A 16,451-nucleotide genomic window follows, 5' to 3' on the forward strand; every position below is an offset into this window, starting at 1 on the left:
ACTGTCCCTGCACTCTTCAGCTCAAGGCGAGTGCTCTGCCGCTTGAGCCAAGCGCTACTTGCGGTTTTTCTAGTGGTTTATTGGAAATAAGAGTCTCATGGACTTTTCTGTCCAGGCTGGCTTTGAACCATGGTCCTCAGATCTCAGCCTCCTGAGTAGCTAGGATTACAGGCATGAGCTACCAGCGCCCAGCCTTTCCTACCTTCCTTTTAAATTAACAAATTAATTAGTGACTTACTTAACAGCTGGTACATTGCTTATACCTGTATTAAACTTCAAGCAGGAGCCTACTCTAGAATCTGCAGAACATAGAAGTATAGACACTGCTTAGAAGGAGCATGGCATTGTTTCCTGGAAGAGCTCTTGGCAACACCAGGCACATAGAGTTCTGTGAGTAGCAGGTTATGGCCTTTCTGGGCTCCATCTATCCCCTCATCTTCCATGCCCCGTCTGTTTTCTGGCTGTTTGGGAGAGTTCTCTTTTATTCTGGTGGTGTCACCACAAAACCCAATGTCCAGATCACAGACAGGAATGCCTCTGACATGCAAGAGTGGATGGGAGTGTTCTCTCTGCTTAGTCTAGACCACCGGTGCGTGGCTCAAAGCTCTGGGTCAATGGTTAGAGTCTGTCTGTGAAGGCAGCCCAGGGGGACAGGTTGGTGACATTCCTGAAGCCACTGCCTGCAGCTGTGCCTGCAGCTGTGCTTAGTGTTCAAGAGAGCCTTCCCAGTAGGTCCCACAATACAGCATCTTGGCATTTAGGCCAGTATGAGCTGGATTTCTATCACCTGTAACCAAGGGAGTCCTAATGAATATGGCATTTCATTTGCAGAATTAGTCATGGGATTCATCAGTTTTTCTTGAACCCTTTCCATTTCTTCATATTTGGGGTTGTCAGTGCTCATACAAACGCTTACAATGAAAGTGACATCTCAGTGCAAGCAACATTTCGCCTAGAAGCTCATGTCAAACAATTCTTTATTTTTTTATGGTACAAATTAAAAGTGACAGATCTGAAGCTGTTAAGAAATACACAAAGTGCAGCTTTACCGACCATACAGATATTGCTCTAGATTAAGTACAGTTTTTTTTTTTTTTTTAAACATTAAGCAACCTGTGCAGATAAATCAGCTTTGGTTTCAATGTCAGAGCAAGTAAGGAGCTTTTAAATATCCAGTTTGGCTTTTTGGTCACGAGTCTCTCGTGTCAATGTCTCATCATGATGATTTTTCCAGAACAACCCAGTCTGTGTTCCTGCCCCTCCCCCCCTCCAACTGCCTGCTCGGGGCATGGAGGAGCAGGCTGCTCAGTGATCCTGGTGACCAATTTAGATCACAGCTCAAAGGACAAACAAGTAAAATATTAAAATAATCAAAAAATTTAAAAAAGGATCACTTTCTTAACAACAAATGAACAAATGTGCCTCACATAATTTCAAGTTGAAGATAAGCAAGTCACACGACAAAAAGCTCATTACAAAATGTTATCCAAACAGATTTTACAGTCAAACATGGAAATGAAAATCAATTTCCTTTTTTTCCTCCATTTTTTTTTAAGCTTGGTCATTAACTGGGTACAAGTAGAGTGTTGAGGTAAAAACATTGATGAACAGTTTGTATTTCTGTTAATTTTCTTTCTTAAAATAGGAACAGTTTAGTATTGCAAGATTGTCAGCAACATTTAGCCATACCTACACAATGTGCATATACCTACAAATACTGAGCTTTGGTCCAGCATAAAGAAGACGAGCAAAGGCAATTTATGATTTCTTTTTGGTTATAGCTTGAGTTCTTTGATACACCTCTACTTGTATTGTTTTTTTGTTTTGTTTTTGTTTTTTTTTGTATTTTTTCCCCTAGCTCCTTTTACTTTTTTTTTGTTCTTTCTTTGTGGTGCATTGTGTGTGTGTGTGTGTGTGTGTGTGTGTCTGAGTGTGTAACCATGTGATTACAACATAAAGAAACCCAAACTTGCAAATGCAAGTGAAATCTTGAACTGTTCAAAATATTTCTTTTTGGTTGAGAGAAAATAAAAACAAAACCCCACAATGTGAAACACAGTATCCATTGTCATTTTTCTCATCAAATACTGAGGGAAATGAAGATGAAAATAATGTATGAGATTTTAAAGCTTGAAATACAATCACATATGGCCAAAGTGGCTTTTATTATTATTATTAATTTTTGTTGTTGGTGGCAACCTAAACCTTCAGTTCATGGAAACGTAAAGGACGCATAAATGTTATTGGCATAGGAAAGTTGTTTACAAGAGGAAATGAGAAAAATTCATAATAAAATTCAGCAATAGGTGTGGGCTCAAAGACTTATGTATTATACTGTATAATTTATATTCCTAAGAATCTGTTTAGGCACCTTTTTAGGCCTTGTAGCAAAAAATTTTATCTGTAAAAAATTAATATAAGAAGCATTACAACACTTTATAAATAATTTATAAAACAATACAAAATTAGAAAACTATAAAAAAAATCACTGCACATGAATGGTTTCATGACTGCGGGATGAATACATTTTTTCGTTCTACTTGGGATGTCTGCTTTTATTTCACATTTTCACCTCCCAAATATAGACCTCAGAGCTGAACAGGCCTTTTGTGACCACTGCTGGTACATAGTTAATCATTTAGCATCCATCATATGTTATCTTGTTAATTTCTCTTCTTAGGGGTGCTTTTCTTGATAGAATTTGGAGCAGGTCCTAGGAGAATACAAATAAAGTTTGGGGGTTTGATCAATAACATTGATTAAGTTTGATCAATAAAGTTTGGGGGGTCCTGGGGTATTGGTTTTATACAGGTTTTGTGGTGGAAAAAATGATATTTTTGGCATTGATAGTTGTGGTCCAATTGGCATCAGCCAGGTGAGACAAAAAAGATTTCTTTAAGACCAGTCCTATTTCCAGGGTTACTGGTATTATTACAAATTTCCTTGTTTACAGTGACCTGATTGCTGCATGAATCTTTTTTTTTTTTGTTTTGTTTTGGGCTGGTCCTGGGGCTTGAACTCTGGGGTTGGGCACTGTTCCTGAACTTTGGTGCTCAAGACTAGCATTCTACCACTTGGAGATAAGAGTGTCACAGTTTTTTGCCCAGGCTGGCTTTGAATCCTGATCCTCAGATCTGAGCCTCCTGAGTAACTAGGATTACAGGCAGGAACCACTGGCGTTTGGCTACATGAATCTTTTGAGAAGACAAATATACGGTCTGAGTTACCCAAACAACCAAGGAACCAAGAGAAGAAGCAAGTAGAACTCCTTGGGGAGGGGTGGATTAGGGGCCCCAGGAAGTGAAATTTCAGTGGGGAAGGTCAAGGTGGAATTTTCTCTTTTTCTGATCATGATTTGCCTCTAGATAGTGCATGAATAGTATTATTAATTACTGATGCATCAATATTGACATTTTGATGACAAGCAAATTGATGGTTCTCTTTTGCCTGCTCCTTTGACAGAATGTCTCCTGTCTCTACCTGGGTGACAGCATCAGCTACAATTCCAAATGTTCACCTATCCAGCCATTCTCAGAATATTCTTTGGGCTTCATAAGGTACCATGGTCCCCTATGCCTTAGGGAAGTTATTTGTTTATTTAAAATGAACTTATCGTCTAGTTCTAACAGTGAAAGCTATTCTGTATCTCATATGAGCTGCTTCTATAGATTTTTCATTAATGGAGATTTTTTCATTAATGGAGACACTTCACTGTGAAAACTCACTTTCTGTTCAAGAACCCAGCCCTCTCCCCAATTCCAGTGGTTTAAATTTCCCTGTCATTTTTTTGGGGGGGCTCCATTTATGCATCCCAAGAAAGACTGCTTCCCTGAAAAAAAGAAAAATCTTGGCCGTTGCTTTCAGATGAAAGAAGCAGCAGAAAATGTGAGATTAGTACGGTCCTCGACGATCTAGTTGCTAGCATTTTTTTGTTGCCTGTTTCTTTGTGTGGGTGCTTATGGGTGTGTACATGCCTGTGTGTATTTGGACTGAAACCTTGAGACATTTCTTTGGCTATCAGACTTCTGAGAGAAATTGCTTTGCACAGAAGCATAACATAGATGTAAGTATTGAACCACATGTGCAGCTTATGTTTATATTACAAAATTAGTTTTGGTCAGCTCTCCATGTACGTGGCCAACAGACAGAAAAATCCCAAGCTTGGTGTGGACAGTGAGCACAATTACAGCCGAATACCAGTGTTGACAGTTCATTGAGCACAGCTCTACTTAATTTGGAGTCTCTCCTGCATTTCAGTAGGATCTAAGTAAAAAAGACGCGGTTCCTCCCATGTTTGTGCCCTTCCAGGAGCCCCGAGAGGCCATGTATGAGGGAGGGAGATGGAGAAATGGGGGAAGGCAGGGGAAATGCAGGCTCCACTTTCTTTTCTCAAACCCACAAGTCATAGTGAGAAGAAAACCACGAATGATTTGGCACACGATCCAAGATGCCCCCTAAAACAAACAAACAAAACCCCCAAAAGCCAGAAAAAGGAAGAAGTTCCCCTTCCCCTCCCCTTCCCGGCTCCCCCTCCACCCCCCAAGATGAATCAAGAGGGAGCCTCACAGGATGGCTTCAAGAGAGGCCCCCACCAAGCTGGCAGAGTGGGAAAGGTGGGAGAAATCAGGCTTCCATGAGTACGGATGGAAGAACGCGCCAACACAATTATACACGCAGCGAAGGGTGGATGGGGTTTGCAGTGCCATGTGTCTGACTTTGGTTAGTAGGTTTTGGAGTGAATCAGTACGCAGTCCCTGACGGGCACAGCCGCTCCTCCAGGTGGCAGGCTTGTATTCACTTTGAACAGAGACAAGTTTGTAGTGGTGTGGTTGGTTTTTGTTTTTGGGTTTAGTTTTTCTTTTTTTTAATATTTTCATCATCTACAGAAAAGAAGTATGTGGTTATTATTTGGTTTGCTTAAAAAAAAACAAACAAACAGGCTTTGGGGAGCCAGATGCATGAGGTAATGCCTTTACCTCACACCTTTCCATGTGGTGTTATTCCTTATTTAGAAATCTGCAAATAAACAAACCAAAACAAATACTATTTTTTTTTCCTTTTTGGAAAACGGATGTACATTATAAACCATTCTGTCCTCTGGGTAGTAGTTTTCTTACTCCTTTACATATAGTGTGATAATGCCTGGGGTTGTTTAAAAATTTCTTCTTCTTCTTCTTCTTGTTCTTCTTCTTCTTCTTGTTCTTCTTCTTCTTCTTGTTCTTCTTCCTTTTCCTCTTTTCCTTCTTCTTTCTTTTTTGGTGTAATTCTAAGGATGCCATTTCATTCCTCCTGAAAAATGGGTGGTCATCTCTTTAGGAGTTGTCTTCTAGAGAGTCTGTTAGGGGCTCCAGAGGGACTGCCGTGGCCGGCTCATGCTGTTTTAAGCGTTTAATTGTGTTCTTCAGGGCCTGCCTCTTATTGCAGAACCAAACCCTAACTACTTCCCGGTCATAGTTCAGCTTCTCGGCAATTTCGGTCATTTCCTGCCCAGAGGGGTGTGTGTTCTTCTCAAAGTGGGCATTGAGGATCTCAAGGGCCTGGGGGGTGAAGGAGGTGCGCCGCTTGCGCTTTTTGGATGGTTCACTCCCGATAAACTCGGTCAGGTTCTGCATACCTGCTCGATGGCGGGCCTCAGCCTCAGCCATCCACCGCTCAAGCACCGGCTTGATCTTCTGGGCACTTTTAGGGGTGATGTCCAGCTTTTCAAACCTGGCAGGATACAAAAGGCCAGGGTTCAGTTTGGCTGTCAGACTGCTAGCTATAGTGTTCTCTTGGGCTTCCTGTGGTAGGAAAAAGTGGCTTCTCAGGATGGTGTGTCTGGGGGGAGAATTGAGAAAGAACAGTCTTACACTGAGTCCTCTGCCAGGGTGGACCTCCTGCCTGCCTGCCTGACTGCCTGGCAGGGCGAATTCACTCCAGATTAGCAGCCAGCTGCAAGGTAGCCAGCCCAGTCCAGCCCAAGCCAGCTCCCACCCACCCAAACATGCTCCATGCCAGGGCATGCAACACACATGCATGCACACACGCAGGCACATACTGTCACAATGGATGGACAGAAACACAAACAACTTATCAATCAGTCTTTTCCCTCCCAGCTTTGATTTTAATGGTATCAGCTTTACTTTCCCATCAGCAGAACCCAAGGAAAATGACATCCAAGCAACCATCATCACAATGTTTCACCTAAAATAATGATCTTTCCCCCTTGGTTTTCTTTAAATCCCTCCTCATTGTTGGTTATGAACATGTTTCAGCTGCTATAATAGTTGGATGGCAACAGGGGGAAGTTTCTCCTCCTGACTGTTTTTTTTTTTTTAAAGCACCATTTCATGTCTTAATTTAAGCACTCTCTTTCTCTCGCCTGTAACGATTTTCACCAGGTGTAAGTTAACAACACCCCCCCCCCCCTTTCCAGGTAAAACACAGCCCACGTGTTACTTTGCAATTCTGGCTTAAACAGCTGGGTACTCTGTAATTACCATGGAATACCCCAGGCCTGGCTGTGCTAGGGTCTCCTCGGGCCTTCCACTCACCACCAAGCCTAATGGCGCTCTGTGTCCAGGGCATCAAGCTGTGTCGAATATGTGAGATCTGGAAATTCTACTCGAATGATATCAATTGCTCCAAATGAGGTCTTCTATATAGATCAATCACCATCAGCAATTTTTTGCTGCATTGACTTGAAAAAAAAAATGAAACATCCTGGACAAAATTATATAGGGTGTTTCCAGAGGTCATCTCAGCCCTCAATTCATACACACACTCAATGAGATATGAAAAAGGCTTGGGTCCTTTTATCTATTTGTTTATCTTAAATCCAAATCCGCAACCTTCCAGGTTTGACAACTTCTTCCTCCTCTGTCTTTGAAAGTATTCTATGCAGTTGAAAAGAATAAGTGATGTGACTGCAGAGTGTGTCTTATTATAATAGTCTGTTTTCCAGGGGCTGAAATAAACCTGCGTTAGTGCCGATATGTTTTATGACAGACGATGCTTGCAAAAAGACAGGAAAGGTTGGGCTTTCTTTATGTGCCATAAGCTTACTTTTGGCAGTGCATTTTTCCTTCTTCTTAGGTCTCTTACATTATGATAAGCAGCAGAAATAGTATTAAATTTTCATGAGAATTTCATGGCATTGTCTTCCACTAGGGTTTGAAGAAGTACTTGTTTATTTATTTATTTTTTAAATCTAACTTCAGGTCAAAGAGGGAGGAAGTCTATTTGCCTTCCGTGGCCAGCTCTCTCCATCAAAGCCATGTTCTGCCTATGGTCAGCATTCGCCATAAAAGGCTCAGAGCTTGAATGAACTCTTGGGAGCATCACTACCGGCTTGACAGCATCCTGGCAAGTGACAAGAACTTGTGAAGAGGATGTTGGGAAATTTGCTGGCATCTTCTTCCTGTGTGTCTGATGAGTAGGGACCTCACAGTGCCCCAGAGTCCCCACTGCTGCTGAGGGAACAGTGACACTCCAGGGACTCTCCTCCAGAGCACATTTCTTCCCACTCTGTGAATTCACTGAAATCTTTCCAGTGTCAGATCTTGCTCTTTTTAAGACTTTAATGAACTAATGGGTTAATCTGACATAAATGACATTACCCAAATGCTGGAAGCTGATGGAAGGTCCCCAAAGTCCAGGCATCGGATTCATGATATGATCTATACCATATCCATGATTTGTTACAGGATATATATATCTTATTTGATATATATATATATATATATATGTATATATATATATATATATATATTTCCCTTGTTATATGGTAAAATACCTACATTATTTCTTTCCATCCTAGAGTGGGGAAAACTTTGGAAATCAACATTATCTGATTGGAAATACCCAAATAACGCTCAGCACCAGAGTTAAAGAGCACTTTACTCAATAAAAGAAAATCATAGTTTAGGGCTAAAAAGAAGCCAAAGAGAAATTCAGCAGCCACAGTTAAGTCAGCAACAACTTCAAGAAACAAAAAAAAAAAAAAAAAAAAGAAAAACCTGTGCCTGCCTTTATCACTGGGCTGTCAAGATGAAACAATATTAATGTTTCCCACCAGGAAGCGAGGGTATTCATATCATCGGTGCTTGTTAGTGTTGAGGCTTTGGTACATGTTGTTTGGAATAACATATACAAGCCTTGAAACAAATTCCCCAGCAGTAGTATCCTTGTATAGACTGAATAAAGGTTATTTTCTACAGGGAGGTATCTTATAAGAAAAAACAGTAGGGGAGACCATAGAAGTGAGAGGATCCTATGGTGCTTTTTGTATTTAACAACAATCAATGGGTTTTATGGAAAATCATTGAGCAAAATGTGAGCTGCAAGCTACTACCCCATACTGATGTTATTTATAACCTTAGTCTTAAACTGCAGGGAAAGTACACTTCCGTCCTTTGGGGAATACATTAAAAGTATAAAGAGCAGATAAAAAGACAGCATTTCATGGATCACCAAGAACAAAATCCACTTAAATGAGTTTAGAGTTGGTTCCTTGGCTTTTCCTGATGGAAGAGGATTCATAAGGCATTGCCCAAGAGGAAAAAGCTCTTACAGAGTGCCTTCGTTACCTCATGCATAAACATGGGATTAGTGTTGCACAGACACACACATACACACACGCATGCACGGGGTCTGCTTCCTTCCCACGACTTAACCCAGATCAACTTGAGTACAACCAAGGCTGGATTTAGTCATTTATTTACTTTTTTAAACAATTTTTTTGGGGGAGGAGGGGGAGGATGGTGTTGGGCGGTAGTGCGGGGGATGGGCAGGGTTAGGCCAGATTTTCACCATCCTTTTCAGAGCTGCTTCTTTTTGGAGAAGCAACAACAACACCAAAAGAATAACAACAACACACACGAAAAAAACAACCCCCCCAAAATACTTTGAAAGCTGTGCTTGGAAAGGCAAATTAAAAAAAAAAATCCTTCAAGGTCCGTTGTGAGATGGTTAATTTATTCTTATTTTTTTTTAATGTGTGTTTTTGTATGAAATCCTGATATTCCTCTCTGGAAGGGGGTGTGTGTGTGAGAGCAATGTGCCCTGGGTGCTTGCCTGCTGCCAGCAGCACAGGGGACCGGGAGAGAGGGCCTGGCCCAGGGGGGGTGTCCTTCCAACCAACCACACAGCCTTGGACGTTCTTGGTGAGTTGACCTGAGTCACCCAGCGCAGTGGCATCTTCCTTTGCATACATACAGCTACCCCACACTCGGTTCCCATGCTCTGCCCGACGCAGAGCTGAGCCTGGAAGGCAAAGGAGGCCCGTGCCAGCCAGGGCAGGTGTGGCATGCGGCGCGGTTACCTGCAGATGGCCGACTGGCTGTAGGCGGGGCCCTCGGTAGCACTGAGCGCTTGTCCCACCTGAGTTTGGGTCAGGCCAAGCGACAGGCGACGGATTTTAAAAGCTTTGGCAAATTCTCGGATCTCCTCCAGATTAACCCCATCCACCTCACCCGCTGCCGTCTGAGGATCTGTGGAGACGGTTTTGAAAATGGAATCAATATGTCAACACGCGGCCGGGCCAGAGCGTTTCTTCCCAGGTAGGGGGACCAGCGCTTTCAGACACACCTCACACCGTCACAAAGCAGCCTTCCAGATGTTTCTAGCTCAAAGAGAGCCTGCGTACCCCTGTCGCTTCTTCTGGGCAAGAGCTCTGGGCTAGCAAACAAGAAACAACCCAGCCAGGGAAGAGCAGAGAGAGTTCCCTCAATGCCACTCCATGCTGCCCATCCACAGGGTCAGACATTGTGCAAACATACTCTATTTGTTTTTAAGGCTTCCATTTGAAGTGTGGCAATCGGCATCTTTCGTGCTAAGACTTAAGCCTCGAAGGAAACAGGAAATCATCTTTTACACTTTCTTTCTCCCTGATCCCTATGCACCCCAGGCTTGACAGATACTAGTCTCGCCTAATCTCTATGTATTTACTTACTTATTTATTATTATTTTTAGGTTCACATTAGCTTCTCAGATGCACATGATTACAATGCTGGGAGAATAATATTGTCTTTTTTTCCCCCCCTCCTCTTTTCCTTCATAGCAGTTTTCTGACACAGCTGCCTTTGTCCCCTGAAAGGGCACATAATCAAAAATGCCTACCACAGAAAGGCTCCTTTGGTGCTGGATAACGCGGTCAATTTAGGACTTATCAAGGGAAATGACACAACAGCTGGAGAATGAAACTTTCCACCCCCCTGGCTACTGACCCCTGAATAAATGAAAGAGTACACGGAGCTGGAGACAGCATGGGCTGGGGAAGGTGGAAGATTTCAAAGTGCTGCTCAATCCTGCCTGTAGCGCAGCCAGTCTCCCTGCGAGCTAGTCCCATTGTTCTTCACCTCGTTCCTCTAGACTTAGGTGAAAAGTTTTCCCTTCCTCTTTCTGCACAATAACCCATCATTTTCCGTAAATTCAAGTTCTTGTCTATGGATGGTGGTGGACTTCATTTCTCTTCTGGGTTCAGGGCTATAGACCCTTTGGTTGTTAGGAAAAGAAACAAAATCTTTGTACTCTAAGTGACTTTTTCTTTTTTCTTTTCTTCTTCTTTTTTAAATATTTGCCCAAGCAAAATAAAGCAAGATTCTGTATCAACAACAAAAATAAAGGAGTGTGGGCAAAGTTCAAGTGGTAGAATTCTTGTCTAACATGCACAAGGCCCTGGGTTTAGTCATCAGTACAAGCAAACAAATAAACAGATGGGCATAATGGTGCACTCCATGTAGTCTCTGCTACTTGGGAAGCTGAGGCTGGAAGACGGCTTGAACTCAGGTGTTCAGGGTTAGCCCAGGAAATATAGGCCCATCTCTTTGGAAAAGGTCCTTTGGAATTTTCAAACCAGTGGTTCTATTTTCTTTCTTTCCTTCTCCCTCCCTCCCTCCCTCCCTTCCTCCCTCCCTCCCTCCCTCCCTCCCTCCCTCCCTCCTCTTCCTTCCTTCCTTCCTTCCTTCCTTCCTTCCTTCCTTCCTTCCTTCCTTCCTTCCTTCCTCTCTTTCTCTTTCTTTCTTCCTTCCTTCCTTCCTTTCCTTTTCTCTCTCCCTCCCTCCCCCTCCTTCCCCCTCTTTCTTTCCTTCCTTCCTTCCTTCCTTCCTTCCTTCCTTCCTTTCTCTCTCTCTCTTTCTTTCTTTCTTTCTTTCTTTCTTTCTTTCTTTCTTTCTTTTCTTTCTTTCTTTCTTTCTTTCTTTCTTTCTTTCTTTCTTTCTTTCTTTCTTTCCTCCTTCCTTCCTTCCTTCATCTTTCTTTTCTTTCTTGTGCTAGTAATGGGCTCTTTGGTTTTTTCAAATTAAGACTGGTTCTCTACCACTTGAGCCAATCTCCACTTCCAGTTTTTTGCTGAATAATTGGAAATAACAGTTGGGATTGTTTTCCTCTTCCCAGACTGGCTTTGAACTGAGATCTTTAGATCTCAGCCTCCTGATTAGTTAGGATTACAAGTGTGAGCTACCAGCACCTGGCTTGTAAGTATTTTTTAAGTGACTTCTGGTGGTGCTAGCTGAGTGGAGGAAGGAGGCAGTAGACATCTAAGAAGCAGTTTCAATCTTTATGGACCTCACAGTCTATTAGGTGTTAGCACTTACTACTAATGCATGACAAACAATTAGAGGCACGGGTACTCAAGAAGTTATGGTGTGTACTTGCCCGGCAGAGGGAGGAGATACTGGCTTTTATGAATGGGCAGCTCTCAGGGAGTGGAGGGGTCTAATTCTGTTTAGTGGGAACTGCATGAACCTGGTATGGGTGCTGGGATGAACAGGGAAGGTGTGATCTGGGAGGTTGGTGGTGGGCTGCAGTGCTCCAGCTAGGGATTGATCAATATGCCAGTACTGAGAATCTAGGTGCATGGGTGGAGCTTGGAGGGGTTACCTAGAAAACTGGTTTAGTTGTTACAGTGAATGAAAATCCTATTTTTTCTTCCCTGTCCCCCTTGCCCAGTGTCTGGAAATACATAGTTAATACTTGGTTTGGGTCAACTCTTGTGGAGGCTACGCTTCAGCACAGAGGCCAGCAGTGGCTTCCAGTATTCCCCAAGGATTCTGGGAGATGACATCCCAGAAGTCTTGAGCCCCCTCCTCTTGCTTGTTTCTTCATCCCAAATCACCGAAGAGAAGGAGTCGCAAGTGAAGAGCATAGAGATGAACCCAGCTTTCTAGAGCTTGGCAGTTTTCTGAATCCTTGGCAACATGGAAACATCAATTCCTCTCGGAAAAGCTAGATGATGTTCTTTTGGGGGGCACTGGACGGAGAATTGCTTTTGGTAATTCCTGGTCAGTTGGAATGGATTATGGCTTCTCCTGTAGCTCGTTCTGGCTCTCATGTCCAGCCTTCCTGAGCCCTGCTGCCTGCCCAGTGCTTACACCACACACCTCCAGTGGCTGGTTTCGGGTCAGGGTCAGGAAAAAACCTTAGCACATTTATTGTGGTTCTCCAAAGGGCAGCAAGACAATAACAGACGTTCAATTATCTGGGATACTAAGATTTTGTGGGGGGGAAAGGAGGGTTATTAGGATTAAAAAAAAGTTAAAACCTCCTTGCAAGGGGAATGGAACAATAAGAAAAAGAATAGCGAGAAATCTTGAACTTAGAGCTGAGAAGGACAGCTGGTACAGAATGGCACAGTGTTCAAAAAGAAGGGCCAGGCCTCTCCCTAAGAGGTAGGGAGGAGGAATCTAGCAGCATTGTATGGCAGACAGTAAATGGTCAAGACGGGAGAAAAAAAGAAGCCAGAGGCTTCTGTGGCTTTATGAACCATGGTTTCCTTTCTTTTTCTTTTCCCTTCTTTTCTTTGTCAGTGTGAGACTTGAACTCACAACCTGGGCACTGTTCCTGAGCAATTCTGTTCAAGGGTAACACTCTACCATTTTGAGCTATAGCACCACTTCTGGTTTTCTGGTAGTTAATTGGTGATGAGTCTCATGGACTTTCCTGCTTAGGTTGGCTTTCGATCCTCAGATCTCAGCCTCCTGAGTAGCTAGGATTTTAGGCGTGAACCACCAGCACCCAGCTTTTTTTTTTTTTTTTTTGGTTAGGTCACTGACAGTAGCTAGAGTTGAAAGCTGTGGGTGTTGACACCCATGCATAGAGCAGTTTGGTGTTTATGATCAAGACTTTACTGAGAACTCAGAGAAATGAATCTAGTGTCTTCCACAAGGTCCCAATGAACATTCATTATGCCTCTTCCTCCACTTACACATTTTTCAATTCCTGCCTTTTCTCCTGGTTTTGAACAGAGAGATGATAAGAGAAATGCTTTTGAATTGCACGGATAATGGTCTGATGGGGAGACTCAGTATTGATGTGATTTGTTGATTGGTGGTGGCTCCTTCCTTCCTTCTTTCCTTCCTTCCTTCCTTCCTTCCTTCCTTCCTTCCTTCCTTCCTTCCTTCCTTCCTTCCTTCCCTCCCTCCTTCCCTCCCTCCCTCCTTCCCTTTCTCTCTCTGCCTTCCTTCTTTCCTTTCTTCCTTCTTTCCTCCCTCCCACCTTTCCTTCCTTCCTTTGGAACTGGGTCACAGTCTTGACCTTGGCAGACAGGTGCTCTACTTCTCGAGCCATGTCCCCAACCCTTTTTGCCCTCAATACTTTTTCAAATAAGGTCTCCTGCATATGCTCAGGCTAGCTGGGTAGGTGATCTGCCTATTTATACTTCCCATGTAGCTAGCATAATGGAAATAAATGCTATCTCCTGCTCTTGATTGAGATGGGGATCTTACATTTATGTCCAGAAATCTTCCAGGTGTGTGTGTGTGTGTGTGTGTGTGTGTGTGTGTGTGTGTGTGTGTGTGTGTGTGTGTGTGTGTGTGTGTATTATGTGGCAGTACTGAGGTTTGAACTCAGGGTACCACACTTGTTAGGCTGGTACTTTACCACTTTAGCTAAGCCTCTAGCTGGGCTTTTTGTTTGTTTATGTTAGAGATGGAGTCTAGTGAACTTTTCTGCTTGGGCTGGCCTCCACCCACAGTCCTCCAGATCTCAGCCTCCTAAGTAGTTGGGATTATAGGCACGAGCCACCATTGACCTTCTTAGGTTTGTGTTCTTATCCAAATGTATACATTTGCTCTACTAGGTTCCCAGACTTCAGGAGTCTTTCCATACAAAGAAGGTCACTTACCACCAGGAAAACATTAGCTCTAATATCTTGATTGTAAGTCACTTGTCTTTTGACTTAGGAAGAAATCTTTAGCTGCATCTGAAGGATGCTTGTAAGTAATCAAAAAGAGTATGATACTATTGTTTTTCTTTCTAATTTGGAGGTTTGTTGTGAACTCCTGAGTTGTTTCACTGTTGGAGCAGTTCCCCTTTCTTGAGGGATGTCTGCTTTTGTGCTCCAGGAGGGGAAACTGGAAATGTGGTAGATGAAGACTTTCCGGAACATTATCTTAGCTCTTAGCCTAGCACAGAGTATGACCTTGCACCTAGGGTGGGTTATCTGTTTTCTTGGTCTGGGGAGGCTGGGTTAATTTTAGGGATAATCTTGTGTCACCTTGATTGGTACCACAAGGTGGATCCAGCACTTTTAATCAGCTCTAGGTCAGGGCAGGCTAGAGTTTTTTTGGATTGAGAAGAAGTAGCATCTTTTGTAGAAGTTTGCTTTGGATTAAGTCAGCCCAATAGAATACATACTGGGCTACTGTGATGACAAGTATCACCTGGAATCTGATTCTTGCTATAGAAGGATCAATTGAACTTGAAACTAGGCAGCGATCAAAAGGCTTTGATCATTTTTTTTCCCCTCAGTACATATGGAATGTATGGTCTGAAAATTAAAAAAAAATTAAATGAAGCTAACTGTCATTTATGTGAAAATAGCTTGGTTGTAGAATCTTCCTCCTGGCCTCTCAGCTTACGTAGCATCGAATGCATAGGACAGATTTGTTGGTTTTGTTGTGCTTTTGTGTTTTAAATGTAGCTCCTCTTGGCTGTTAGGTTTGGCTTATGAGCTCAGAGTTGATAAATAAGTTGAAGTGATTTATCAATACCATTCTTCCCTGGCCCCCGCAGTGCGATTTTTAAAGGAGTCAGATGCATCTTTAAGGAAGGTGCCCAAGTGTGAATTAAATACCTTACATAAGTACTGTCTGCTTGTAGTGCTAGTCTCAAAGCAAATGATGGGTATACTTCTGAGTATTTCTGAAGGGTAGGAAACCACTCGAAATGTGTGATGGAATGTGGGAGAAGAGCCTGCTTGCAATGTGATGACTTCACTGGGTCTTGGAAAATGGCCTGAATTACAAATCAGGGGTTTTATTATGCTATACGCCATTACTGTGTGTTTATGTTCTAGGTTTGGTTTTCTGAGACTAGGTAGTAGTTCTTTGTTTTCTAAGGGTTTAGCTTAAAGTCAGAGGTTTATGAAAAAAAAAGTGTACTTAAAAATAAAACACCAGCCAGGCACCAGTGGCTCACATTTGTAATCCTAGCTACCGAGATTTGAGGATTGCGGTTCCAAGCCAGCCCGGGCAGGAAAGTCTGTGAGACTCTTTATCTCCAATAAATGACTCAAAAGCCAGAAATAGAGCTGTGGCTCAAATGGTATCACTCTATAGCCTTGAGCAAAAGAAGCTCAGAGGCAGTGCTGGAAGAAAACAACAATAACAACAAAAACAATGAACACCCAAAACTCAGCAAGCCCCACCTCCTGCTAATCCATTAAAAACTACACTGTAACGCATTTATAAGATTATTTCTTTGTTGCTTTGTATGTCCCTCCCCCACAGTGTAACCCCTGCTTTCACTGTATTTGATGTCAGTATAACATGTGGAGGAGATGGGGACAAACAAGTCGTTTAAGGATTCAGGTGGACCTGTTGCAACAATGAGAAGTACAAAATGTCATGTCAAAACCAGCTTTACAATGTCGGTGTGGGGGGGGAGGGGGGGTATGATTGGGTGGCAGGGAGGGGGGAGGCTGGGAAGGGAGGTGAAGGGTAAACAAAGGAGGAGGCTGCAATGCTTGGTAAGAAATGTATGCATTATCCTGCCCATGTAATTGTAACCCCTCTGTACAGTATGTTCTCAAATAAAATAAAATAAAATTTAAAAAAAAACTACACTGTAGAATCTTAAGCTTCAATTTGGAGCATTTATTTGCCTGATATTTCTTTTAGATATTCTAAAAACCCAGGCTATAGAAACTGTGTGTACTGATGGTAGCCATGGAGACTGAGCAGGGTTTGGCCCAGGACAAGGTATGTTCTCACCCAGATGCTTATTCTAGCATGAGCCCACAAATACTGTGCTCTTCATGTGGGAAGATCTGTTGCTACAGCATGAATTTGCCATTCCTTTGCCTGGAATGGGCAAGAGGCATAGAAGCTACTTGTCATGTGGCAGATTCACCAACATGAGGGTGAAGACTCATTGCCTGTTGGTTTTGATGAGAGGTTCTGTGATGTTGTAATTTAACAAGAATTTTTTTAGAATCTTGGTTCCTGGCTCTTGGTTCCTGGTGCTCTTAAAAT

General features: G+C 42.7%; 1 protein-coding gene across 1 annotated transcript in view; it reads right to left on the reverse strand.

The window, feature by feature from the left end:
• Window positions 1–5,312: 5,312 nt before the first annotated feature.
• The window catches only part of Pou6f2 (POU class 6 homeobox 2), a 398,663-nt gene continuing 387,524 nt past the window's right edge, over window positions 5,313–16,451 (reverse strand). The window contains 2 exon segments of the mRNA XM_042695117.1: window positions 5,313–5,817; window positions 9,302–9,470. Coding sequence (XP_042551051.1) covers window positions 5,313–5,817; window positions 9,302–9,470 — 674 coding nt within the window.

This window comes from Dipodomys spectabilis, unplaced genomic scaffold (assembly GCF_019054845.1).
Source record: "Dipodomys spectabilis isolate Male_0828 unplaced genomic scaffold, ASM1905484v1 ptg000178l, whole genome shotgun sequence".
Classification (NCBI taxonomy): Eukaryota; Metazoa; Chordata; class Mammalia; order Rodentia; family Heteromyidae; genus Dipodomys; species Dipodomys spectabilis.